We start from the raw sequence: 21,411 nt of genomic DNA on the forward strand, positions 1-21,411 counted from the left end.
TGTAAATCAGAGTTCTAAATGTCTCACAGTGCTTTCTTCACCCCAGAAGATTGAAGGTTTTAAACGTCTTGATTGCCAGAGCGCTATGTTCAATGATTACAATTTTGTTTTTACCAGTTTTGCTAAGCAGCAGCAACAACAGCAGAGTTGATTAAGAAAAATGAAGAAAAAACTTAAAAAGAGAACACACATAGAAGAAGGTGGTGGTTGCTTTTTAGATATTGATACCAAGGGCCATGCTTTCCATAACCACCACCTTGTAGTTGCAGAAAGCCCTAGATGTAATGATAGTGTAATCATTTTGAATTGTATGCATTATTATATCAAGGAGTTAGATATCTTGCATGAATGCTCTCTTCTGTGTTTAGGTATCCTATGCCACTCTTGCTGTGAAATTGAAGGGCATGTAGAAAAAACCTTTTACTATATGAAACTTTAAAAAAAAAAAAAAGTGTGAGTTCACTAACTTCGTTGTTTTTCAAGATTATTTTGGCTAATTAGGGCCCCTTGCAATTTCATGTGAATGTGAAGATTGGTTTTTCCATTTCTGCAAAAAATATTTTTGGGGGGATTTTGATGAGAATTGCATCGAATTTGTAGACCACTTTGTGTAGTCTCTTATAAGACTTAATAGTAAAAAAAGAATGCATTTGATAGGACTAACTGTTCATTTCTGACAGTGGCACCGAGGAACATTTGGAGGAGAATTTAGGCAAATGGCTTTGGAACAATCTTTATCTATTTCTGACTTTTCTTAAAACCCTCAAGGATTGTAGGTGTACTTTTTAAGTTAACCAACTTCTTATTTAATCTGTATCATTTCTACATTTCCTTAAGTCATGATTTTAGAAATTTAAATGATACCAACTTTCAGCTGCTATTAATAAGACTGAATGAAGTGTTCTTTTAATTTGTGCCTCTGGTTTTACAGAAAGCCCTTTGGATACCCTTAATTTTTTTGTTGGAAACTTTTTAGCTCTGTGTTTTTCCCCTTAGAAACTTTTCTAGGGCAGTGCTCTATTGTAGATTTACGTGGTTTTCTATAAGGGTATGTATAGTAATTTTCATTTTTCATTTCTCCTAGTGTGTCCATCCTTTTGAGGTGTATCTCTGTTTATTATTTGTTATTTATTATGTTAGCAGTTTACTGTGCTAATGCCTTGAAAGACTTCTAGTTTTCATTTGACTTTTAATTGAAACATGAGAACTCTTTGCTGTTTAATCTTATCTTACATACTTTGTGCATTTGATCACTTTTCACATAGAATATTTCCTTGTGCAGGTTGGGTCCTTACTGCTTTTTTATACGCACATAAAACTTTATAAAAATGGCTTGTACTTTATTCTTACTGGCTTTGTTTTGTGCTTTACTATCTAAACGTCTCTGTGTCATTTGTAAACCTGAGGATTCCTCTCCATTTCTTCCTACTAAATCATCTAAAATATTTTAAAAATTTGATCTTAATATCATCTGTGGGAGATCTTACCCGCTGTACGTCTCTATCCGGTTACCTTTTTTATCTCTAAAATTTTCCAGGACTGTATTTTAAAAAAATTTTTATGTATTTATTTATTTTTGTTTTTATTGGAGTATACTTGCTGTACAGTGTTGTGTCAGTTTCTACTATACAGCAAAGTGAATCAGCTATATGTATATATATGGCCCCTCTTTTTTGGATTTCCTTCCCATTTAGGTCACCACAGAGCATTGAGTCCGGGACTGTATTTTTAAAACAGTTTATTTATATAGAACTTGGTCAAAGATTTTTTAAAACTTAGTAAATAATGGTGTTTACTTACTTTTGTTTCTATATTTATTGTTTCAAAGAATCAGAGAGTAGAAGCAGAAGTATTTTGTGGGCTGAATGTGTTTCTAGGTGACGTTTTTCATTCCTCCCTGACCATTCCTACCTTACAGCTTCTGGTTTGTAAGCTAAGAGTAACTCCTCTCTGCCATAGAGCCAAGGGACCTTGTCATTAGGCCCCAGCGAGTGCATTCATGACTTGCGCTTTAGCTCTTTTGAGGCCACTCTTTCCTTCTGGGTTCTTGGCTGTGTTCGAAACAATGGATTTTTGGATAAATGAAATAATTTATTCTCTCTTGCTGGAGTGGGTTCTCTGTGCATTTGCCTTTCCCCCCTCAATGTATTCAAAGAATTAACCTGACAAGAGTCTATTATTTCTCCCATGGTTCACATCTTTGTGATGGTCAGTAGAACCTGAGTCTTTTGGGGCTTCAAAGAGAGTTTTGTTAGATTTTAGTGCAGCTCACTTTGCAAAAGGCATAGAGATATTTTTTGTAGCACATCTTAGGGGATGCACACTTTTCATCCCTAAAGTAATAGTGTTAGTGCAACTAAATACGTGAATATCTTCTCAGCCATAAAGTTCTGTTGAACTAATGGCTGATTGGTAAGAGGTTTTACAGCCTTAATTCTGGAGTAGGGAGTGGTTGGTACTAGAATTAAGCATAAAATAAATAAATACCACATAGTTTAATTCTAGCAGTTTTTATTTTTATTAAGTTGTCATCTGAACATTGTATGCATTATAGACATTTGATTTTTTTTTTTTTTACTACATGAAATTTTCAAAAAGGAAAACCACTCGATCATTATGATTATGAAGCTTGTCTGGTTCTGTAATTTAATAAAATACAAAAAAAACTTAGAGTCACATGATTTTCTTTAGATCTTAATGCTATTTTATTCAGTGATAAAACTTAAACATACAATATGTGTTTTTACCTAGTCCTATAACAGGGTTCAATGGGCAATGATGGCATGAAACCTGCTACATATTTTACTAACACACTGAGATTATTTCTTAGTTTGTAGTGCATCATTAAATTATAAGCTTCATTGTAAAAAAATAAATTGCAAGTAGGTAGTTTCAAAAACCAGAAGCAAATTTTTGTGTGTGTTGAGAATTTTCTGTAATTTTAGTGGTCTTTAATTGTAAACTAAGAGGAGAATATGTAAAAATTTAGGTCATTTTAATTGCATGTGAAATAACATGACAAAGAAGATAAGATTATTATATTTTTCTTGGCAGATTTTTTTCCACTTAAAAAAAGCACTTCAATATGTATGGTTGTGAGAATATGTATGTATGAATATTTTTTGAAGGATTTTTCAGATATGCTAAGTATGGTTCTTTTTGATTTTCATAGAAACAATTTTGGAGCAGGAAATGACTTCAGTGATGGCCTGGGCTCGCCCGATAACCTTAAAAATGAGTACAGTTTAGACTATGAGGATGGTCAAGTTGGTTTGCTAGAGGTCACAAGCTCATAGAGTGAGAACGCTGACTTTCTTGTTCTCTTCATCTTACATGACTTTTTTCTTTTCCTAATCCAAGTTGGGTTCTAACATGTGAAACATTGTATACTACCATGACATAAAGAGAATTATAAAAGGAATGAGAATGTCCATAGGAGCTGCTCAAATGTCTAATTGATTTGGGAAAAAAATCTCGATAAAATAGCTCTTTGGAAGCGTTTTTTCCTCATATTTTTCTCAAAAGTAGGTTATTAAAAACGGTTACTGGGACTTCCCTGGCAGCCCAGTGGTTAAGACTCCGTACCTCTGCGTTTCCACTGCGGGGGCCGCGGGTTCGATCCCTGGTTGGGAAAATAAGATCCCCCATGCTGCACGGTGCGGCCAGAAAAAAAATGGTTACTAAGATGTTGACTGGCGGGAAGGGAGGCCTTTTGGAGTAGTGAATGAGCAGGGGTAGGTGGTACGTTAGCAGGACAAGTCATGACTACTTAGAACTCTTCGTGGCTCTAGTTGGCATAAAGCTATGCCAGAGAGAATAAATCTGCTCTAGTGTTAGGTGGGTATTTCCACAGATGGGGCAGAGGTGCCATGTCTGAAGTCGGCGGTGCAGTTTTCACGCGGAAAGGGGCTTTGGGAATGCATGTCCACTTAAGTCACTGTGTAGCTGAAAACCCTGAGTTGAATACCTTTTCCTTAAACTGATTTTGAATAAGTTGATTTGAAAATTTAGAAAAATAACTACATTTTTAAGTGAAAGAAATGTTTAACCTAAGCAAGTTAAGTTATAGAAGAGAATTATATGCATTTTATATCTTGGATATTTTTATAGTTTGCCATTGATCCAATTCCCACCCCTGTTAGAATATTCTAAATCTTCACCTAACTGGGAGTGGTTTCAAACAGCCTAACACAAAACACATTCATAATGATTCTTCATTACTTACATTATGAATTCAAAAACATTATATTGGAATTTTCCAGAAAAATATATCTGAGATTTAAAAACTTGAATGGTTCCTTCTCATTCTGTGTAAATAATGGTTTGAGATAGTTCTCTTTCTTCAATGTATATTTTTTGTAGTTGTTTTCTTCCTTGTTTTTATTCATCTGAATGGTTAGCTTAAATTCACAATTTGTATTTCTTAAATCTTTTTTTCTTTCTAGTTTTGGCAAGCGTTCTGCAGGAAGCTTTAGGCGTGGCTGTGAATGCATTGTGTTAGAGCCTTCTGAAATGATTGTGGTAAGAATACTTCTGTGAAGACTTTTTTCCCTTAAAAAAAGTTATGAAATAAAAGTATTTTCACAAACTACTTATAACTGTATTATATATTTTATAACTCTAGGTATATTTATTTCATAACTTTTTGAGTTTTAGTTCATTATAATTATTTACGGGAGTCAAATAATGAAAAAGAAAGTTTAAAAGGGTCACGTACCTAAATGTTTGGTGTTTGAACTTTATAAATCAGTCTATGAAAATGCCATTTAATTTAAACTTGGGGAGAATCTTGGAATTGCAGGATTTTAGCTCTCCAAATATTGGTTGGAATGAGTGAGGTACTTTAAATGAGACACAGTGATATGTATTCAGGCAACAATTGACAAAGGAAATCACTTCCTTTATCTAATTGAAAGAAATTTGGAGGACTTCTATGCTGGTTAAATACTCTGTTGAGATTTTTATCTCTTTAATTGAATAATGTGATTTAAAAAATATATTGAGGTAAGACACATGCAAAAAACATAACGTTAGAAGAGATATTAGCAACATAATTATTTTTACTGATGCTTTAAGGAAAGCCTGTCACATTCTTCCTTACTGTATAAAAATGATTTTAAGATGGGACACTATGTACCCCTTAAAAAAATCAGCAACAAAAATAAGATTGGAAGGAGTGCCCAGTAGAGACACTCAGTTGGCTGATGTGCATAATATTTCCCATCCAGCATCTATCTGGGCAGGGAAACTTTTTGAATAAATAATGGCCTAAAACAGATGATGGTGGAGGCTTTTTATTCATATTTAATAAAATATTTGGTAGATGCCTATAAGTCTATTTTCAGAGGAGATGTAGGTTTTTTTCCCTATGATGGAGGAGAGGAATTTGTCAGAAATGGGAACTTCCTCATCATAGCTAGTGAAAACTTTTGGTAAAATTTCCCCAAATTTACTGTTAAGTGAGAAAGTGGCATGGTGGTGAGTAAAGATTTAGGAGTGGAAAAATGTAGGCAGATACGTCGGGCTTCCCAGCCACAGGTCTTGAAAAGCATTTCAGATATTTCCTTGAGATTTTGGTCTCTGTTACTGCTATTTTGTGTTGATCTGAAGGATTTTTGACCTTCAGAATTCCTTGAGGACTTTGTCCTTGTCCATACGAGGCAGACTAGTAGGTTTGTCAGTGTGAGAACCATCTTAGGATCTAAATATGCTTTTGTGAGCAATCCCATTTTCATTATGTAAGTGCGGTGAGGATTAACCGAACGTAACTTTTCTTCTGTTAGTCCATTCATCACTTTCTAAATGTTCAAAATGAGGAAATTATTTTTTGAGAACAGTGCGATTTATAATAAAAGAAAACTGAATCTGCAGAATGAAAGTAGGAAGAGAAGCCCTTAAGTAATCTACCGAAGTCATTCTGCCAGTAGTCGTGTCTGGGTCATTTGGGATTTGGGTTTTTTTTTTTTTAAAACAGATATACTTCATGAGAGTTTTTGTGCTTTAGTTAAGACAATGGGGCAGTTGCTTTCATAATGCATGGTGATGTATCCTGTGAGATCTTTCATTAATAAATCAGGACAAAGACTACTGAAAATATCCTTCCCTTTGAGACTGCAGGAAATTCAAGAGTTACCCATATTGTCCTAAGTGGAACTGAAAATGCCTCTTTTCTTTTATAAAGAAAAGTTACTCAGAACCACTTAGTTCCAGAGAAGTTCAAAAACATTTGAAGTCTGTCGAGATAGTTTGTCTGCGAATGTCTTTTTGCACAGTGAATGAATGTGGACTACCCGTAAGTTTTCTTCTGCATCTAATCTTATATGGAACATGGTGTTGGAAGAAATGAAATCTTGGGGGATTTTATTTCAGGTAGACTATATGGATGAAAATGAAGAATATTTTCAGCGTCAAGCTTCTCATCGACAGTCTCGAAGGAGATTTAGAAAAATCAACCAGAAGGGGGAAAGACAAACGATTATTGATACTGTGGACCCTTATCCTGTGGGCAAACCACCTTTGCCTAGAGGCTATCATACGGTAAGTTATACAAGTTTAATAATTATATTTATCTTTATAGCTTTTTGTTGGGAGTTTTGTGAAAAGACATACATTTTCTATTTTTGATGAATAATTCCTTTCTGTGGTAATACTTATTCAAAGTGCAGATTTTTCTGGAAACACATAATGTGAATAGTTTAAGGAGCATTGAAATAAGATATCAAAAGACATTGTTTAGCCTTTTTATTTCTTAACGTGGTCTCTTTGGACCAGCTTTGTGATCAGCATGTACAGTTGTAACTGGGATATCTTTAGGTTCTTATCTTGATCTAAAATTTTGCCCTTTCCCTCACCGTCGCCAGTGACGGGTATCATACCTGCTTTTTATTCAAAAGTTAGATATATAAAAATTACCTGTTATTTTCATACCATTGTGAGAATATTGTCTTGAGAATTTTTGGTTTTTAATATGGTGAAGTGAGAGCATAATTTGAAATGATGCTTCTGTAAATCCCAGTGTAAAGATGGTCTGAAGCATTTCTAATAGGTTCAGAGGTCCTCTTTAATGCTTTCACCACTTGATTGTCATTTATTTCGTAAATATTAGGTAAAGAAACTGCTTTTTATGTTTGAGGAAACCGAGGCACAGATAATGAGTGATTTGTACAAGACCCCAGCGTAGTCAGTTTGGGAGCCTTATTTTTCTCACTCATTTCTCTCTGCTCAGCTATGCTGTGTCCATGTCCCCTGGTGGCCCACCCAGAATAGTGGCAAATATATTTGAGGATTTCTGTATTCAAGAACAAAGTAACTTGAATTCTTACATATGTCATAATAAGGTCAAACATGGTTTATCTATACTTATAAAACCATTAAATGAGCACTCATTTGTGAAATTAATTTTAAAATAAAAATATGAAAAAATAAAAATACATAAAAGACAACTATTTTACATTTCTTATTTGTTTGTCTTCCGTATCCTCTTCTTTCTTTTTGCAAGTAAGTATAAATGCAAACTGCATGGAAAAATGTATATAGACTTAAAACTATGTACTTAATTTTCTGGTAACTTGAAGTGATGCATTTTATACCCGCACTTCATGTGTTCTATTTCTGAGAGCCCTTTGTATTTGAATATTTAAGCAGTTTTGACCACCAGCTCTCTGCCTACTCGTCTCACTGCCCATGCACAATTTTAATTTAACATGAATTTCATAGTTGAATCATTTCATTGAGCTCATTTGGAAAGGGTTGCTTTTTGCTCATCATAAAGTCAGCTTTGTTTGCCTGCTGGAGAGCCTTGGTATTTTTTTGAAAAAACCTATGAAAGGTTTTTTGTTACCATTGTCTGTAAAAGAAGGTAGTATTTTTAGTGTCAGTGTAGCATCATGGAAGAAGGAAATATGGATTAAAAATAGTTGTACACATTAATAGTACAATCTACTAATATTGTTAATACTCTTTCTGCTTTGGAATTATTTTTCCAAATCAGATTCTATACCAAGATATTTAGCAGCAGTGTGGGTTACTAAAAATTTAGTGTTAAAGCTGATTGGTTTGATTTTATAGTTATATTTGTCCCATTTACGTTGGGGGGTGTCATTTTATAATTATTTCTGTCTGCTATCCCCATGTTTTCCCCCTTTATGGAGTACTTCACCCACCTCCCCTACATGACTCCCCCTTTTTAATCTGATTTTTTTTTTAAATGTGTAGTTTTAAAAAATTATTCAAGATTATTTTTTTTTTTAGTGGTTTTAAAAAATGCCTTACCTGGTCAACAGGTACTTTTATGAGGGAAAATTCAGTACTAGGGTGAAAAATTTAACTTGCTTACTGATGGATCAGGTACCAGTTTGCTAATATGTGACATGGTGGTATTAATTTTTCTAAACGAGTTCAGATGGGCAACAAGAGTCATAATTCTAAATATTGAATCCCGTCTTTTCATGCAAATTGTGTTTTAACTTTATTTATATAATTATTATTTTGCCTAAGTACATGATTTTAACATATGAAAACAACAAAATTAGCCCTAAGTCACATTTACTTATTCTGAGCAGAAATACTCCTTTTTGAAAGAACCCTAGTAAGGTGGGAGCCAGGGTGAAAAGTTTGTTGACAAGGTGCATGGTCCTACTTCACAGGCGACCTAAATGGTTGCAGGTGCATTTCAAGTTCAAGTGCATGGCTAAGGAACATAAAGGGCATCAGACATGGAGCCAGTGCTGTATGGTCATTCTTAACCTAATTTAACATGATCTTCATTTTGGCAGATGTACTGTAGCATGTCTGATAATGTCATCTTTTCCTTTCCTCCTCTATGGCACTCATTTCATTTTGGCTCAAAGGAATGCACTAAATCTCAGGTATTGTAATTTGTGTGTGGTCTCCTAGTACTAACCTCAGTTCATTTGTGAATTTGCATTGTAACTAATGAGTTTATAATATTGATGTGTTTTGCTTGGTCTTGTTCTTTTGTATTTTGCCCTGATTTAGTAAAAATCCCTTACAACTTTGAAACTGTCAGTGGTTTGGGTGAAGTCACAGGCTGCTTTATTTGTGCAGACCTAGGGATAAATTGCTCACTTTCTTTGAAGAACGAATAAAAGTGCAGACTACGTATTTTTAAGAATGAGTGGAGCACAGTTCTTAACTAACCTGCCTTGCGCATGAAGAAACGAAGAGAGAAAGACAGGCAGAGGGACATCCTGGATGTTTAACTGCTTTTTGTGTGAAAGTTTTATGGGAAATCCATTAGACGTTTACATTTTAAAGGCTAGAGGTGAAAGCTTTACATTTCAGGAATCCCAGTGTGAGAGCATTTTGGGAGACCACTGGTAAAGTTTTAGTCAGAATAAAGGCTTTGTCAAAAAGGAAATAAGAATTTAAAATTCGCTTGCATTTTCTTATTTGAGCTTGATTTTTAACCAGATTTCATGCTTTTATTTCATTCTGTATTTTAATTGAGGCCTATAATAATATCTTTGCTCATTTGTTTCATGCCAGTATATGACTAATTTACGGTTTCAGCATTACTCGTTTGAAATTTTGGGTCAAATTTGGGGTTATCAGGGAATTTGGAGTCAGGGAAGAAAAACTCATTTATCTCTGGAAACTAATTGGTTAAGTAGCTAGTGAAATGTTATGGTTGTGTTTTCTTATTGCCCAGGAAAAAGATCATGAATAATTTAATTCACATTAGAGGAAGGCTACTGTCAATGTAATATCTTTGGCTATTACAGTAACCTCGCCTGAAAACATGAAATATTTGTATAACTTTTCAGATTAAAATAAGGCCATTACTTTACGTTCTATACAACATAATGCACATTAAAATGTCACAGGTGACATAATTGCTGTATTTTATTTTAGAAGCACTGCTGATTTTTCAGTGATGTGGTAAATCTAAAAAATGTTGATAGTTTTTAAATTTGATAAGATTCTGATAAAATTGTATAAAAAATTTTTTATATTGCGCCAGTGTTTTGAGCTTTTATCTAGTACATGTATACTTAAAACATATATAACTTAAATATTTTAAAAGGTACACCAGTATGTAATTAGTCCTCCTCTTTTTCAGTATGAGAAATTACCGGTTAGTCTAATTACCATTTAGAAGTAGGAACTGAATTTAAAATGTGCACTGGGTTATGATGTATACCTTTATGTGCACTTTTAAAAATTAGACATGTTGCAACAGTTTAAGACAGATGATAATAATTTTCTTCAGAAACACGAATACTCACATAGTCCATGTAGAGTGTTTTCAGGTCACTTTTTCAAGGCAAGTGTGTGAGGTTTGCAGAGAGTAAGCATTTTAAAATGCAGTGAGAAGGCAAGATTGGAGATGGCTTTCATTAGCATTTTCTTACATTTTGATGAGTTGGGTTGAGGCTGTGTTTAAGACTGCCAGAAAACAGGATGCGGCACGAATTTTCAGTCTTTGAGTGGGAAGAGGCAGGTGGCAGAGTCAGGTCGTGGATAAGGTTCCCGGCAGAGGCTGGGAAGTTTGGGGTCATTTCTAGACTGACTTGGGACTTTGGACGGGTTTACCTTGTCGACAGGCTCAGAATAGGGTAGGGGGGGAAACCTGTTTATTTTACCTCTAATTACAGGCTCCCTCTGCATTGATGGGTAATTTATTCTCGAAGTTTGGGTGGGTAGGGAAATGTGAGTTCCATAATAAGAATGGAGAGGAGAGGGAGAGGACTTAAAAGGGAAGAAGGGCCTTCTTACTTTCACCTGGATGCAGGGATGGGGAAGCTGGCACATACCTGTTCTGTCACCTTTTATTCCTGTTTTTTTCTTTTAATGGGAAAAAGAAAAAAACAGCTCTGCTCTCCTCCTCGTTTAGAAAGTGTGAAAATTGTACAGAGATATTAGACTGAAGACTAAGGAAAAGTTGTCCCGTCTAAACTGTGGAGGTGATGTGTACCGACTGACGTTTCCTACCTTTGCAGCCTTCCAGGGCTGGTTGCATAATTAAAATGCTGTCCACACTTTGAGGTTCCGATTGACTTTCCACCTCCACTCCTACTTACCCCCCAAAGTGTGACTTTACTTTATACAAATTTGAATTAGGAGGATTCAAACATAATATAACATAAAACTTATTTATAAAGTTTCAATCAATGTGAACTTTTGGAAATAAGGAGAATCCGTCGGTCATAGAAAAAGGTATTTCCCACACATTCTGTTAGTACTCCTTTTCTACAATGGGAATATACACTTCAGGGCACCGTTTAATAATTATGTATTGAATTTTTCAGTAGGTCAGGCTTAGTTTAAAGTTCTTAGTGCAGGTGTACTAAAGAAATAAAAATACTGCATAAAATTAAGTTAATATAATCTAAGTTGAATACAATGTAATATTACAAAAACATCATGGAATTAATTTTTTTATTATAGCCAGCGATAATACAATATCTTTAACGTAGCACCAATGTAATAAGATTGATTCTTATATGAGGCATATGAAAATGAGTCCTATTTTTAATAAGGTTATTCTTCATAATAATATAAGACAAGTACTATTTCTTCTAATGGTTATATAATCATTCTAGGTTATATATATCTTATATATTTCTGAATATAATCTATCACTTTTTTTTAAGTGATGGATTTGATTTAAGTTGGTTTCATCTTCAGTTAAGGACTTCTTGGTAGGTTAATTTCAAAAAGAATTTAAATATTGAGACATGAAAAAATTATAGTGTGTGATTATGCACATTTATTTGACATTAGACTTTTTTGACATGAGCTGTTGTTCTTGCACTAGAAATAGGCAATATTTTCCCTCATGTCACGGCTTTGCTTTGTCACTTATTCTTTACTTTTTTACTGAGGTCTTCCTACTTTAATCCAATATATGCTACTTGACAGTAAGAGCATGTGTTGTGTATCAGTGTCTTGTGTGTCTACTAAATTTCCTAGAATATTAAGGTCTTAAGATTTTAACTTACGACAGTTCGTATCCCACTTGACTAATTTATTCAATGATGATATTTAAAATCTGTTTATATGCATATACAGAAATTATTCAAGTGTGGGGAAATTTCTTAATTATTTGAATATTTTTATTCTTCATCTTTCATCAGGCATTTGTTTGCTTAATTAAATCTAAAGCCTTTGTCTTCAGTATGGTCGTCAGTCCCTCTGTGTGAATTATAATAGGATGGAGTTTCAGAAAATTTGTGTATTCTGTTTCTTGTATCATAGAGAGGAAAGCTCAATATTTTCACTTATATGTTTTTACTATTTTAATGACTATTATTGAGCACCCACCTTGTTTCAGGGCTGTGCCAGACTCCATGGCTGTAAAGGTCTACAGGACAGACAGAATCTGCCCTCATTGACTTTATGGCCTCACACAAAATACAGATAAATGGATGGGCAGTTAAGATAGAGGGAAATCCAGGTACTGTGGAGGCTCAAAAACCAGGCATCTTGAGGAATCAGGCATGGCTTCCTGAATGGCCTTATTATCTTTGCTCAAAGGAAAATCTTCTTTAATCCAAGAAAGCCCAATAGAAATGTGAAAAAGGAAATGAATTGGGAAGTAAAGAATGGAAAGAGGGGATGTGGATAGACTGTTGATAGGAGTGATAGATACAAACCTGCCCTCCCCACATTTTGGTAGATAACTGTTGTATGCATGCCCCGATGTTTTCATATCTGCATCAGAGAGTCTTTTAAAGAGAAGTGTCAAAAGTATCCTTTGCTTTTCATGCTTATTCTCAGCAGGTTTACTAGCCCCTCCTCACCTAGACCATGTTGCATTTTAAAATCCTGCAGAAAGCTTCCTGCGGAAAGGTCTTTGAACAATAGGTGGACATAACAGCGTTGCATTCCTGGCAAAATGCAGCCTGTTAAAGCTGCTGCGGTGGTCTCTGTCTCCTTGCTTTGGGGGGACCGTTTCTCTTTCTTGCAGTTATAATCAGGTATTTATGTTGATTTAATTTATACAGATTGAGAAATTACACCATGGAGTCTGTTTAGAAATTGAAATGTAAATCAGGAAATAGTGTAAAACATGAAATGATTAATCTCGTGCTATTAACAGCATGCATTGCAAATTCATGCAAGGCAGTTGAGAATAGTGTGCAGTGTGCTGTTTACACAAGTTTCAGCTTCTGTTAGAGGATGTCTATTTTTATATATGACATCATCGCTGCTGCAGAACTCCCGTGGCCACTGGGATTTACTGTTCTTTCATTCCATTCTGAAAGAAAGCTTGTATTGATGTCATAATTGGACCCATCTTTTGGTTGCACTTGGAAATTGAAAGTAATCAGGGTGTTGTGTAGCATGTCATGCAATATTTCAAGCAATTTATTTGTCAGAAAGATCACTGCCACTTTGTCCTGCCTCTGATTGTGAACACTCGTGGCTCTCTCTGTGCCTGTTCATGTTTTAAATATACTTGGCTAAAATTTAACTTTTAGTCTTAACAGCAACAATCCTTTCATCTTCAGCCATTTCATTTCTTATGTGATTTTTCCTTTTCTTTTTTTTTTTTTTTTTTGTCCTGAGATTTTGCAGTGCTACACGCTGATTTGAAAAATGTCTCTTTTCTTTGGAAAAATCTACTTTGATATTCAGACCTATTTCCTACCAGTGCTGAACTGACCTTTTTACAATTAAGGGATCCGTTCTAAGTTGTCTGTTTTCACTATTTGAAACATTGGGTGACTAGAAATGTTCTCTTTTGATTTCTAATCCTGTGTTAAAACATTATTAACTTTGAAATACCTTTCTGTTAGCTGGAAGATATTGTGGACCAACCTCTGGAAGAAACTCTAGCATGCGATTCGACGTACGGGTGTTAGGTTGGCATCACTCGTGAAAGGAAAATTTTAATGATTCATATTAAAATTATTTTTAAATGTCTACTAGATTTTGTACATATTTTTGTGTATAAATTTTCCTCATCCTCTCAAAATATTAGTCATTATCCGTATCTCAGTAGGAAAGTTTTTTTTCCCCTTCTTTTACAGAAACTAATTAAGAACAAACTACAGATTAAAAAAATAACAGTTTTATTGAGTTACAACTCACATGCCATACAGTTCACCTATTTAAAGTGCATAATTCAACGCTTTTTCTTTCCTTTTATAAAAAACATATAACACTGAGACTTCCCTGGTGGCGCAGTGGTTAAGAATCCGCCTGCCAATGCAGAGGACACGGGTTCAAGCCCTGGTCCGGGAAGATCCCACATGCCGCGGAGCAACTAAGCCCGTGCGCCACAACTACCGAGCCTGCGCTCTAGAGCCCACGAGCCACAACTACTGAGCCTGCGTGCCACAACTACTGAAGCCCGCGCACCTAGAGCCCGTGCTCCGCAACAAGAGAAGCCACCGCAATGAGAAGCCCGCGCACCACAACGAAGAGTAGCCCCCGCTCGCCGCAACTAGAGAAAGCCGTCACAGAGCAACGAAGACCCAATGCAGCCAAAAAAAATAATAGTAATAAATAAATAAATTTATTTCTTAAAAAAAGTAACACTAAATGTACCATCTTAACCATTTTTAAGTATACAGTTCAGAAGTGTTAAGAATATCAGTAGTAATGACTGACTTGAACATACCCAGTTCACAGGTGTACCTCACAGCCTTTGTGATAGTTTAAATTACACATAGGCTGAAAAATAACTTTTAAGATATTTAGGAAAAAAAAATTATAGAATCTATTGAAAAAAAATAAAAGGCTTACTGAACAATTGTATTAGAGCAATTTCTTATGAACTTAGTATGGGGTCAGTAGCCTTTTATTTTTTCCTATGTCTTCCTTTCTCGCTTTCAAGTGGAATATTGGTGGTGGTTGGATGTGATGCAGAGTTTAGAACTGCTAGCCTAGAGGAGAAATGATGTGACCACAGAGTGGGCCGGATCTGAGAAATGAATCGCTAATTGGAATAAATGGCGGAGGAATTCCGAAGGGAAAGGTTTGAAGATGAAAAAGAAAGTATTCAGGCTGTCTTGACTTTTACTCAGATGTCTGTGAGGATAGCAGTGATAATTGGTCACCTGTGGTTTTGGTACAATCCAGAAGGCATTTAGGAGTGTTAGAAAGTAAGGTTAAACTCTCAAAGTAAGTTGTAGCGTTTCCCTCTCACTGATTTTTCGTGTACGTCTACTTTTTGTCCACTTCTTTATACAAAATTTTAAACCGAACCTTCAAAAACCTGTTTGAATCATCAGGAATTTCGGAATACTCAGGAACGTTTTCAAGAAAAAGATCATTTTGCCATTTGTTACTTTATGAATATGCACATCCCAACCAAGTGTGATAAAGAGAATATTTGGGCCCCGGCAATAGTCTTGATGCCCTTGATAGTAATGGGCATTCTTAACAAGCACTGCAGTCTTTTTATTCCTCCTCGGCACGAAAGTTTGCCTAACTTTTGGTACTAACTTTAGTTAGGTGGGGAGGGTGTGAGCAGCTAGCCTTCCTGCAAGTGGATGTGTTGTTCGAAGGTTCAGCCGAGGTAGGATCTTACAGGGTTTTATCTTAAAGGAATCTAAGGACAGCCGACAACTGGGTTTTTAAAAAGAGCCAAGAGGCTGATTATTTTCTGGTTCATCTCAGAGCAGCAGCTGTCAAACTTGTCCATCTCAGGACTTCTTTACACTCCTAAAACTTTTTGAGAGGGACTTCCCTGGTGGTGCAGTGGTTAAGAATCCGCCTGCCAATGCTGGGGACACCGATTTGATCCCTGGTCCGGGAGGATCCCACATGCCGCGGAGCAACTAAGCCCGTGCGCCAGAACTACTGAGCCTGCGCTCCAGAGGCCATGCTCCACAACAAGAGAAGCCACCGCAATGAGAAGCCCGCACACCGCAACGAAGAGTAGCCCCCGCTCGCCGCAACTAGAGAAAGCCCGCGTGCTGCAACGAAGACCCAACGCAGCCAAAAGTAAATAAATAAATACACTTATTAAGGAAAAAAAACTTTTTGAGGGCTCCAGCAGCCTTTGTTTATATAAATTACCTACATCATTACTTGGCATATTAAAAATTGAAACTGAGAAACTTAAAAATATGTATTCATTGGTTAATTAGACATAATAAACCCATTATATGTTAACATAAGGGTTTTTTTTAGTGAGAGATAACTATATTTTCAAAACAAAAACTGAGAAGAAGGGTGGTTGTGTTTTATAGTTCTACAAATATGTTGAATGTTTGGCCTAGTAGAAGACAGCTGGATTCTCATATCTGCTTCTGTATTCAGTCTTTTGTGATATATATATCACAAAATATATATAGTATGAAATATATAAAGTATGGCCTCACACAGATAGGTAGTTGGAAAAGGGAGGAAAGTTTTAACAGCTCCTTCAAATAATCTTCCTGATACACTACACCAAAATTTGACAAACGATAGTTCCTTAAAGTTGCCGTTGCAATGAGGAACATAACACTCTGTCAGTTAGCTTTTAAAAATTTTCCTTTATTAAAACCCATTCATCTTACTTACACACTGAATGGGTCTTTTTGTTCATGTGTGATTTTAGAACATCATGCATTGGTCATTGAATTTAGGTCTTCCAAATTTTGGCATGTTACACAATAAAAAAAAAAATCACTTTTTTTAGTATCACTACCAGTCTTATGTAAAAAGGCCTTAATTATTGGGAAGCTGTCAAGCTTATGGGATTGGACATGTTTTCCTAATGTCTAATTTTTACTTGAAAGCTAAAATTTTATCCTTGGGAAAGTGCTATCAGCTGTTTTCCTTGAAGTGACAAGCTCAGTTTGTCCATTTTCAAGAAAAGTATCGGCCAAGCACCCTAGTCTTGGTAACCACAATTTGTCCATTGTTTGTTCTTTCCCACAGAAATAGCTTTCCATGAAAAAACCAAGTGCGGGACCCTTCTGAGAGCAGGGCCCTGTAGACGGCTGAGCTTGCACGCCTATGAGGCTGCCCCGACCTTGTTTCCTGTGTGATTCTTCCCCTTACTTCCTTTTCCTTTTTGCTGCTTAATCTCCTCATAGATACAAGGAGAAAATGGAAAGCCCTCAAGCTAACTTGGGATGGAATCAGAAGAATTTAAAAATGCTTTATATTAAATAATGGTTTTAAATATATTAATTAATTGGTTTTGATGGTCACCAGCAGTCCTTTTTGTAGTTACTGTAGTAATCTTTCAAGGTACATATTTTTACTTAATTTATTTAGCATTTCTCATTTAGAGAGTGTTTCTCTTTAGGAATTTTATCTTTGGAGCCCCTTTTCCCTCCAGAAAGTTCTCTGCCTCCTCTTCCCTGTTAAGATAATTATGAGCCATTATGTGGAATTATAAACTATTTAAATTTTTTACGCAAACATTTGTGTGGTATGAAAGTATGACCTAATCATAACTGTAAAGAGTCTGTTAGACAACCTTTAAAACTGAGTTTTTGGTCTTAACGCTAATAGCGATAAGACTAGTTTTTTGGTATCCTCACCCACTCCCATACCCTCAAAAAAAGATCCTCACCAGGAGTAATTTCAGCAGCCTCCTGTGGGTGATTAATCCTTTAGATTCAGGATAATCTAATGTATTACAGATTGTTTCAGTTTGATAGTGCGAAATAAACAGTACCTAGCAATGTGTTTAAAACTTCTTCTAACCTTCTTACTGTTTTTCTCGAATTATATCTTTGTTATCCTCTAGTTTGAGTATCTTTTTTTCTTTTCTTTACTGGCTCCCTTTTTCCTTTTTGGTCTAAATAAATATGCTGCCTTCACTCTTTCCACTTGTCCTGCTTATGTTAAGACGCCAGTGGTTGGTTTCCTTTGTAACCACGTGTGGTTTACTTCTCATGATGGTGCCCTGAGATTCGGTGTGCTTCAGTAATCAGCCACTGCAGCAGAATATCTGAAAGGGTAGCGCTGCCTTGAGGAAGGGACTGGAAGTTTTCCTGCTCCCAACTTTGAGATGGTAAGTTTGCCCTGATAAGAGCTGAAATGTCCACTTGTATATTCTGTGAGGTCAGTGGTCACTAGATTCCTGCATCCCTTCTCGCTTAGAGAAGTTCCCCCTTTAGGTGATTGTCTCACTTTCTTCCGTACTGCATTTTTATCTTTATTGTAAATACCATGCTTTCTAGTAGTGTGTATGATATTTTTTTAAATTTATTTTTTATTGAAGTATAGTTGAATTACAATGTTGTATTAATTACTGCTGTACAGCAAAGTGATTCAGTTATATGTATGTATATATATTCTCTTTCATATTCTTTTCCATCATGGTTTATCACAGGATACTGAATATAGTTCCCTGTGCTATGCAATAGGACTTTGGCGTTACCTATTCTATATATATTAGTTTGCATCTGCTAACTCCAAACTCCTAATCCATCCCTCTCCCACCCTCCTCCCCCTTGGCAACCACCAGTCTGTTCTCTGTGTCCCTGATTCTGTTTCTGTTTCGTAGATAGGTTCATTTGTGGCATATTTTAGATTCCACATATAAGAGATATCATATGGTATTTGTCTTTCTCTTTCTGACTTAATTCACTTAGTATGATAATCTCTAGTTGCATCCATGTTGCTGCAAATGGCATTATTTCGTTCTTTTTTACGGCTGAGTGTATAATACTAATATCTTAGTAGCTTTGGTTTTTGTTTTTAAGAAGTCCACTGAATTGAATGGTATGTTGTAAAATTTTGGCCCAACAGATTTTTTTTTTTTTTTTTTTTGGCTTCACCTCCTTGAAAAAGCATTACCTATAAAATACAAGCCATCAAGAAAAATAGGTTTTGTTATACATTTGCTCCAAGGCAGCCTTTTAGTAACCATTTCATACGATGCACAGTACATTTTGCTTATGTCCATCACACTGTTGAACTAAGCAGGATGATTTCTGAAGGGCATACCTGATTTCTTGTTTCCTGTCCTGTCCCACTTTGTCTTGGGGGTTAAGTGTAGAATGAATGAGTGGATGCGACTTATTCTGTTTAGTGTTTCGTTATAGATTTACGGTTATGTGTTAATACAGTGAACTGCTACTTTATGGCACAATCAGGTGATATAATCTTCCATGAATGTGATTCATCTGGCCAGTTGTGAGCAATTCTAACAATTATAGTTGTCTGATACATACAGTTAAATATTCTAGTCTTGTCCTTTAAAAATACCAGCGTGGTAGTAATTGAAAATTTCAAAGCGCAACTAAAATATGAATAGGGTAAAATACTCTGTTTGCCTTTTTAGAGCTTTTAAGGAGAGGGAGAAATTAGATGTGTAGTTTGGGCTTTGTTTGTTTATTCCTTTATTTATGAGAAGGAAGATTGAATATTGTCATCTTAAACTCATGTGGTCATGGTGGGAGGCTGGCTTCTTTTTCAAGGGAACATTTAAAAACTTTCTGTGGCATCTAAAATATTTTCTATATTGAGACAGTCTCTTCTATATTTAATTATTTTCCAGGCAAATTTACTTGGAAGCATTTCCTGTCTGGAGTATATTTAATTACATCAGATGGGCAGGCACAATTCTATTCCTGGTCGTGAAGTCCACTGATGAATACTGCTGCTTATAAATACTGTTATTTTCATTCAGAGTGAAGATTATTGAACCATTATGAGAATTTATACATACTGATATTTATTTGAAAACCTCAGATTTAAAAAATGAAAATATGTTTGTTAAAATTAAATTCCAGAAGAGTCAGGAGAGTCTTTGGAAGCAGATAGTATTTCGTGTGCCTTTGTATACCTTTTGCACAGTGTATATACGCTGTCACGGTAGGTCCTCAGCAGTGCCCTGGTTCCATGCTGGTGTCGGTCAAACTCCCAGAATTAGCATTTAGTTAACATTTCTAGGAGAGGCATCATAGATCCACCTGCATTAACACATCTGTACAACATTAATTAATGGGTTGCCCAAACCTTGAGTGCAGCTGAATTTTTAGAATATCTTGGAAGGAATAAAATCAACCCTTATTGAATGCTTATGACATATACCGGTCGGCAGGGTGCTTTTTCATGTATTTCGTCAATCAAACTTTTCTGCAGCATTGAATGTTTGGTGATGGCATCTCCACCGTTAGGATATAAGCATCCTAAGGTCAAAGGTGTCAAGTAATGTGTTCGATGTTCATGGTCACAGAGTCAAATAAAGACATAGGTCTTTTCTGTCCCTGATACAGAGCATTCTTTATTTTTTAAAATGAATTAAACATATATTGCTTTTATGTTACTTAAACTTTAAATTTGATCTAAAAGAAATAAATGTCATATAATTCAACCACTTTAAATGCCTACAATTTAAGTACCTTTAAAGGAAACAGGCTAGAGCACAGAATGTCCACTCTGGTAGGCTTTGGTTGATTCATCAATCTTTTTTGTCGCAATTGGGTGTTTTCCCCTCTCGAACCATGCATCTCTCATCAATAAAGCACAGCATTTCCCCCCCAAATTTAAATAACCTTTCTAGCTTCATTCCAATACAGAAATGGGTTTTCACTGGCAATTAGTACCATTTCATAACAGAGCATGACTATGTAATTAATTAGTGTATTTTAAAAGTTAGGTCCACTAATAGTATAAGTAACACGTCAAATCTTGCTAAAAGATCTTTTGTAAGTATGACTTTTTAACGAACTAAAACAACTTACAGTTGTCTAAAGGTAGTCATCGTTTTTAGAGATAAAAACACACTGCCACAAAATTACTGACTTCTGTACCAGAAAATATTGGAAGTGTTCTGGTAGTATTTAAGAATATTGAAAATGTATATCAAATAATTTCAGGGGGTTTAAAAACCTTCTATAAAACTGATGATGTAGTTATGTATGACTTTTAATAATTCAAATTATTGCTACCATTAAGAAAAACACCTTTTACTTACCTTTTTCTAAGTTTGACAGCATTTAATTTGCAGAGTAAGGGATGTTAAAAAGAAAACCTCTATAAACTATTGTCCAATTATCACTATAATTTTTAAAAAGTAAGGGCATTTTAATATTCCCTCTCTGGCTGCCAAAGTAGGAAGACAAAGATCTCAGAATAAAGGATGGTTACCACCAGGAAATCTTATCCCAAGATAGACCACCTGAATGGAAATATTACCCCTCTACCCCCATCTTGCTACTAGCTAATGTTTGGGACCAGCCATATAGATAAGATAACTTTAAGAACATAAAAGGATTTTAGGAATCTGCCAGTCAAACCACTTAATACAATTTATTTTTTTCTATGTAATCACTGACATTCATCCTCTGCTTTAAGATTTTTAGTTACACTTAGCCCTGATATTTGTGAGATAGTCCATACGTAAAGTGTGTCAAAATTGTACCCTACGGCCTGGTACAAAGAAAGGGTTTTGTAAATCATAGCAGTTATTGTTGCTTGTAGGAAAGGCCTAATTATTAAGAAACTTCCCTTATGTTTAGTGCAATCTGCCTCTCTATATCTTAG

At 35.4% G+C, this 21,411-nt stretch overlaps 1 protein-coding gene across 11 annotated transcripts in view; it reads left to right on the forward strand.

Moving 5' to 3' along the window:
• RAPGEF2 (Rap guanine nucleotide exchange factor 2) overlaps positions 1 to 21,411 on the forward strand; it is a 246,738-nt gene that overhangs the window by 123,722 nt on the left and 101,605 nt on the right. For 10 of the 11 annotated variants that reach the window (XM_082461630.1, XM_082461631.1, XM_082461642.1 and 7 more), the window contains 3 exons: positions 4,446 to 4,521; positions 6,370 to 6,537; positions 8,850 to 8,867. In XM_082461630.1, the coding sequence (XP_082317756.1) occupies positions 4,446 to 4,521; positions 6,370 to 6,537; positions 8,850 to 8,867 (262 nt within the window). The remainder of the gene's footprint in view (positions 1 to 4,445; positions 4,522 to 6,369; positions 6,538 to 8,849; positions 8,868 to 21,411) is intronic. The other variant, XM_082461636.1, reaches the window with a different exon arrangement.

Source organism: Balaenoptera physalus (assembly GCF_965194825.1).
Source record: "Balaenoptera physalus genome assembly, chromosome: 5".
NCBI classification, from domain to species: domain Eukaryota; kingdom Metazoa; phylum Chordata; class Mammalia; order Artiodactyla; family Balaenopteridae; genus Balaenoptera; species Balaenoptera physalus.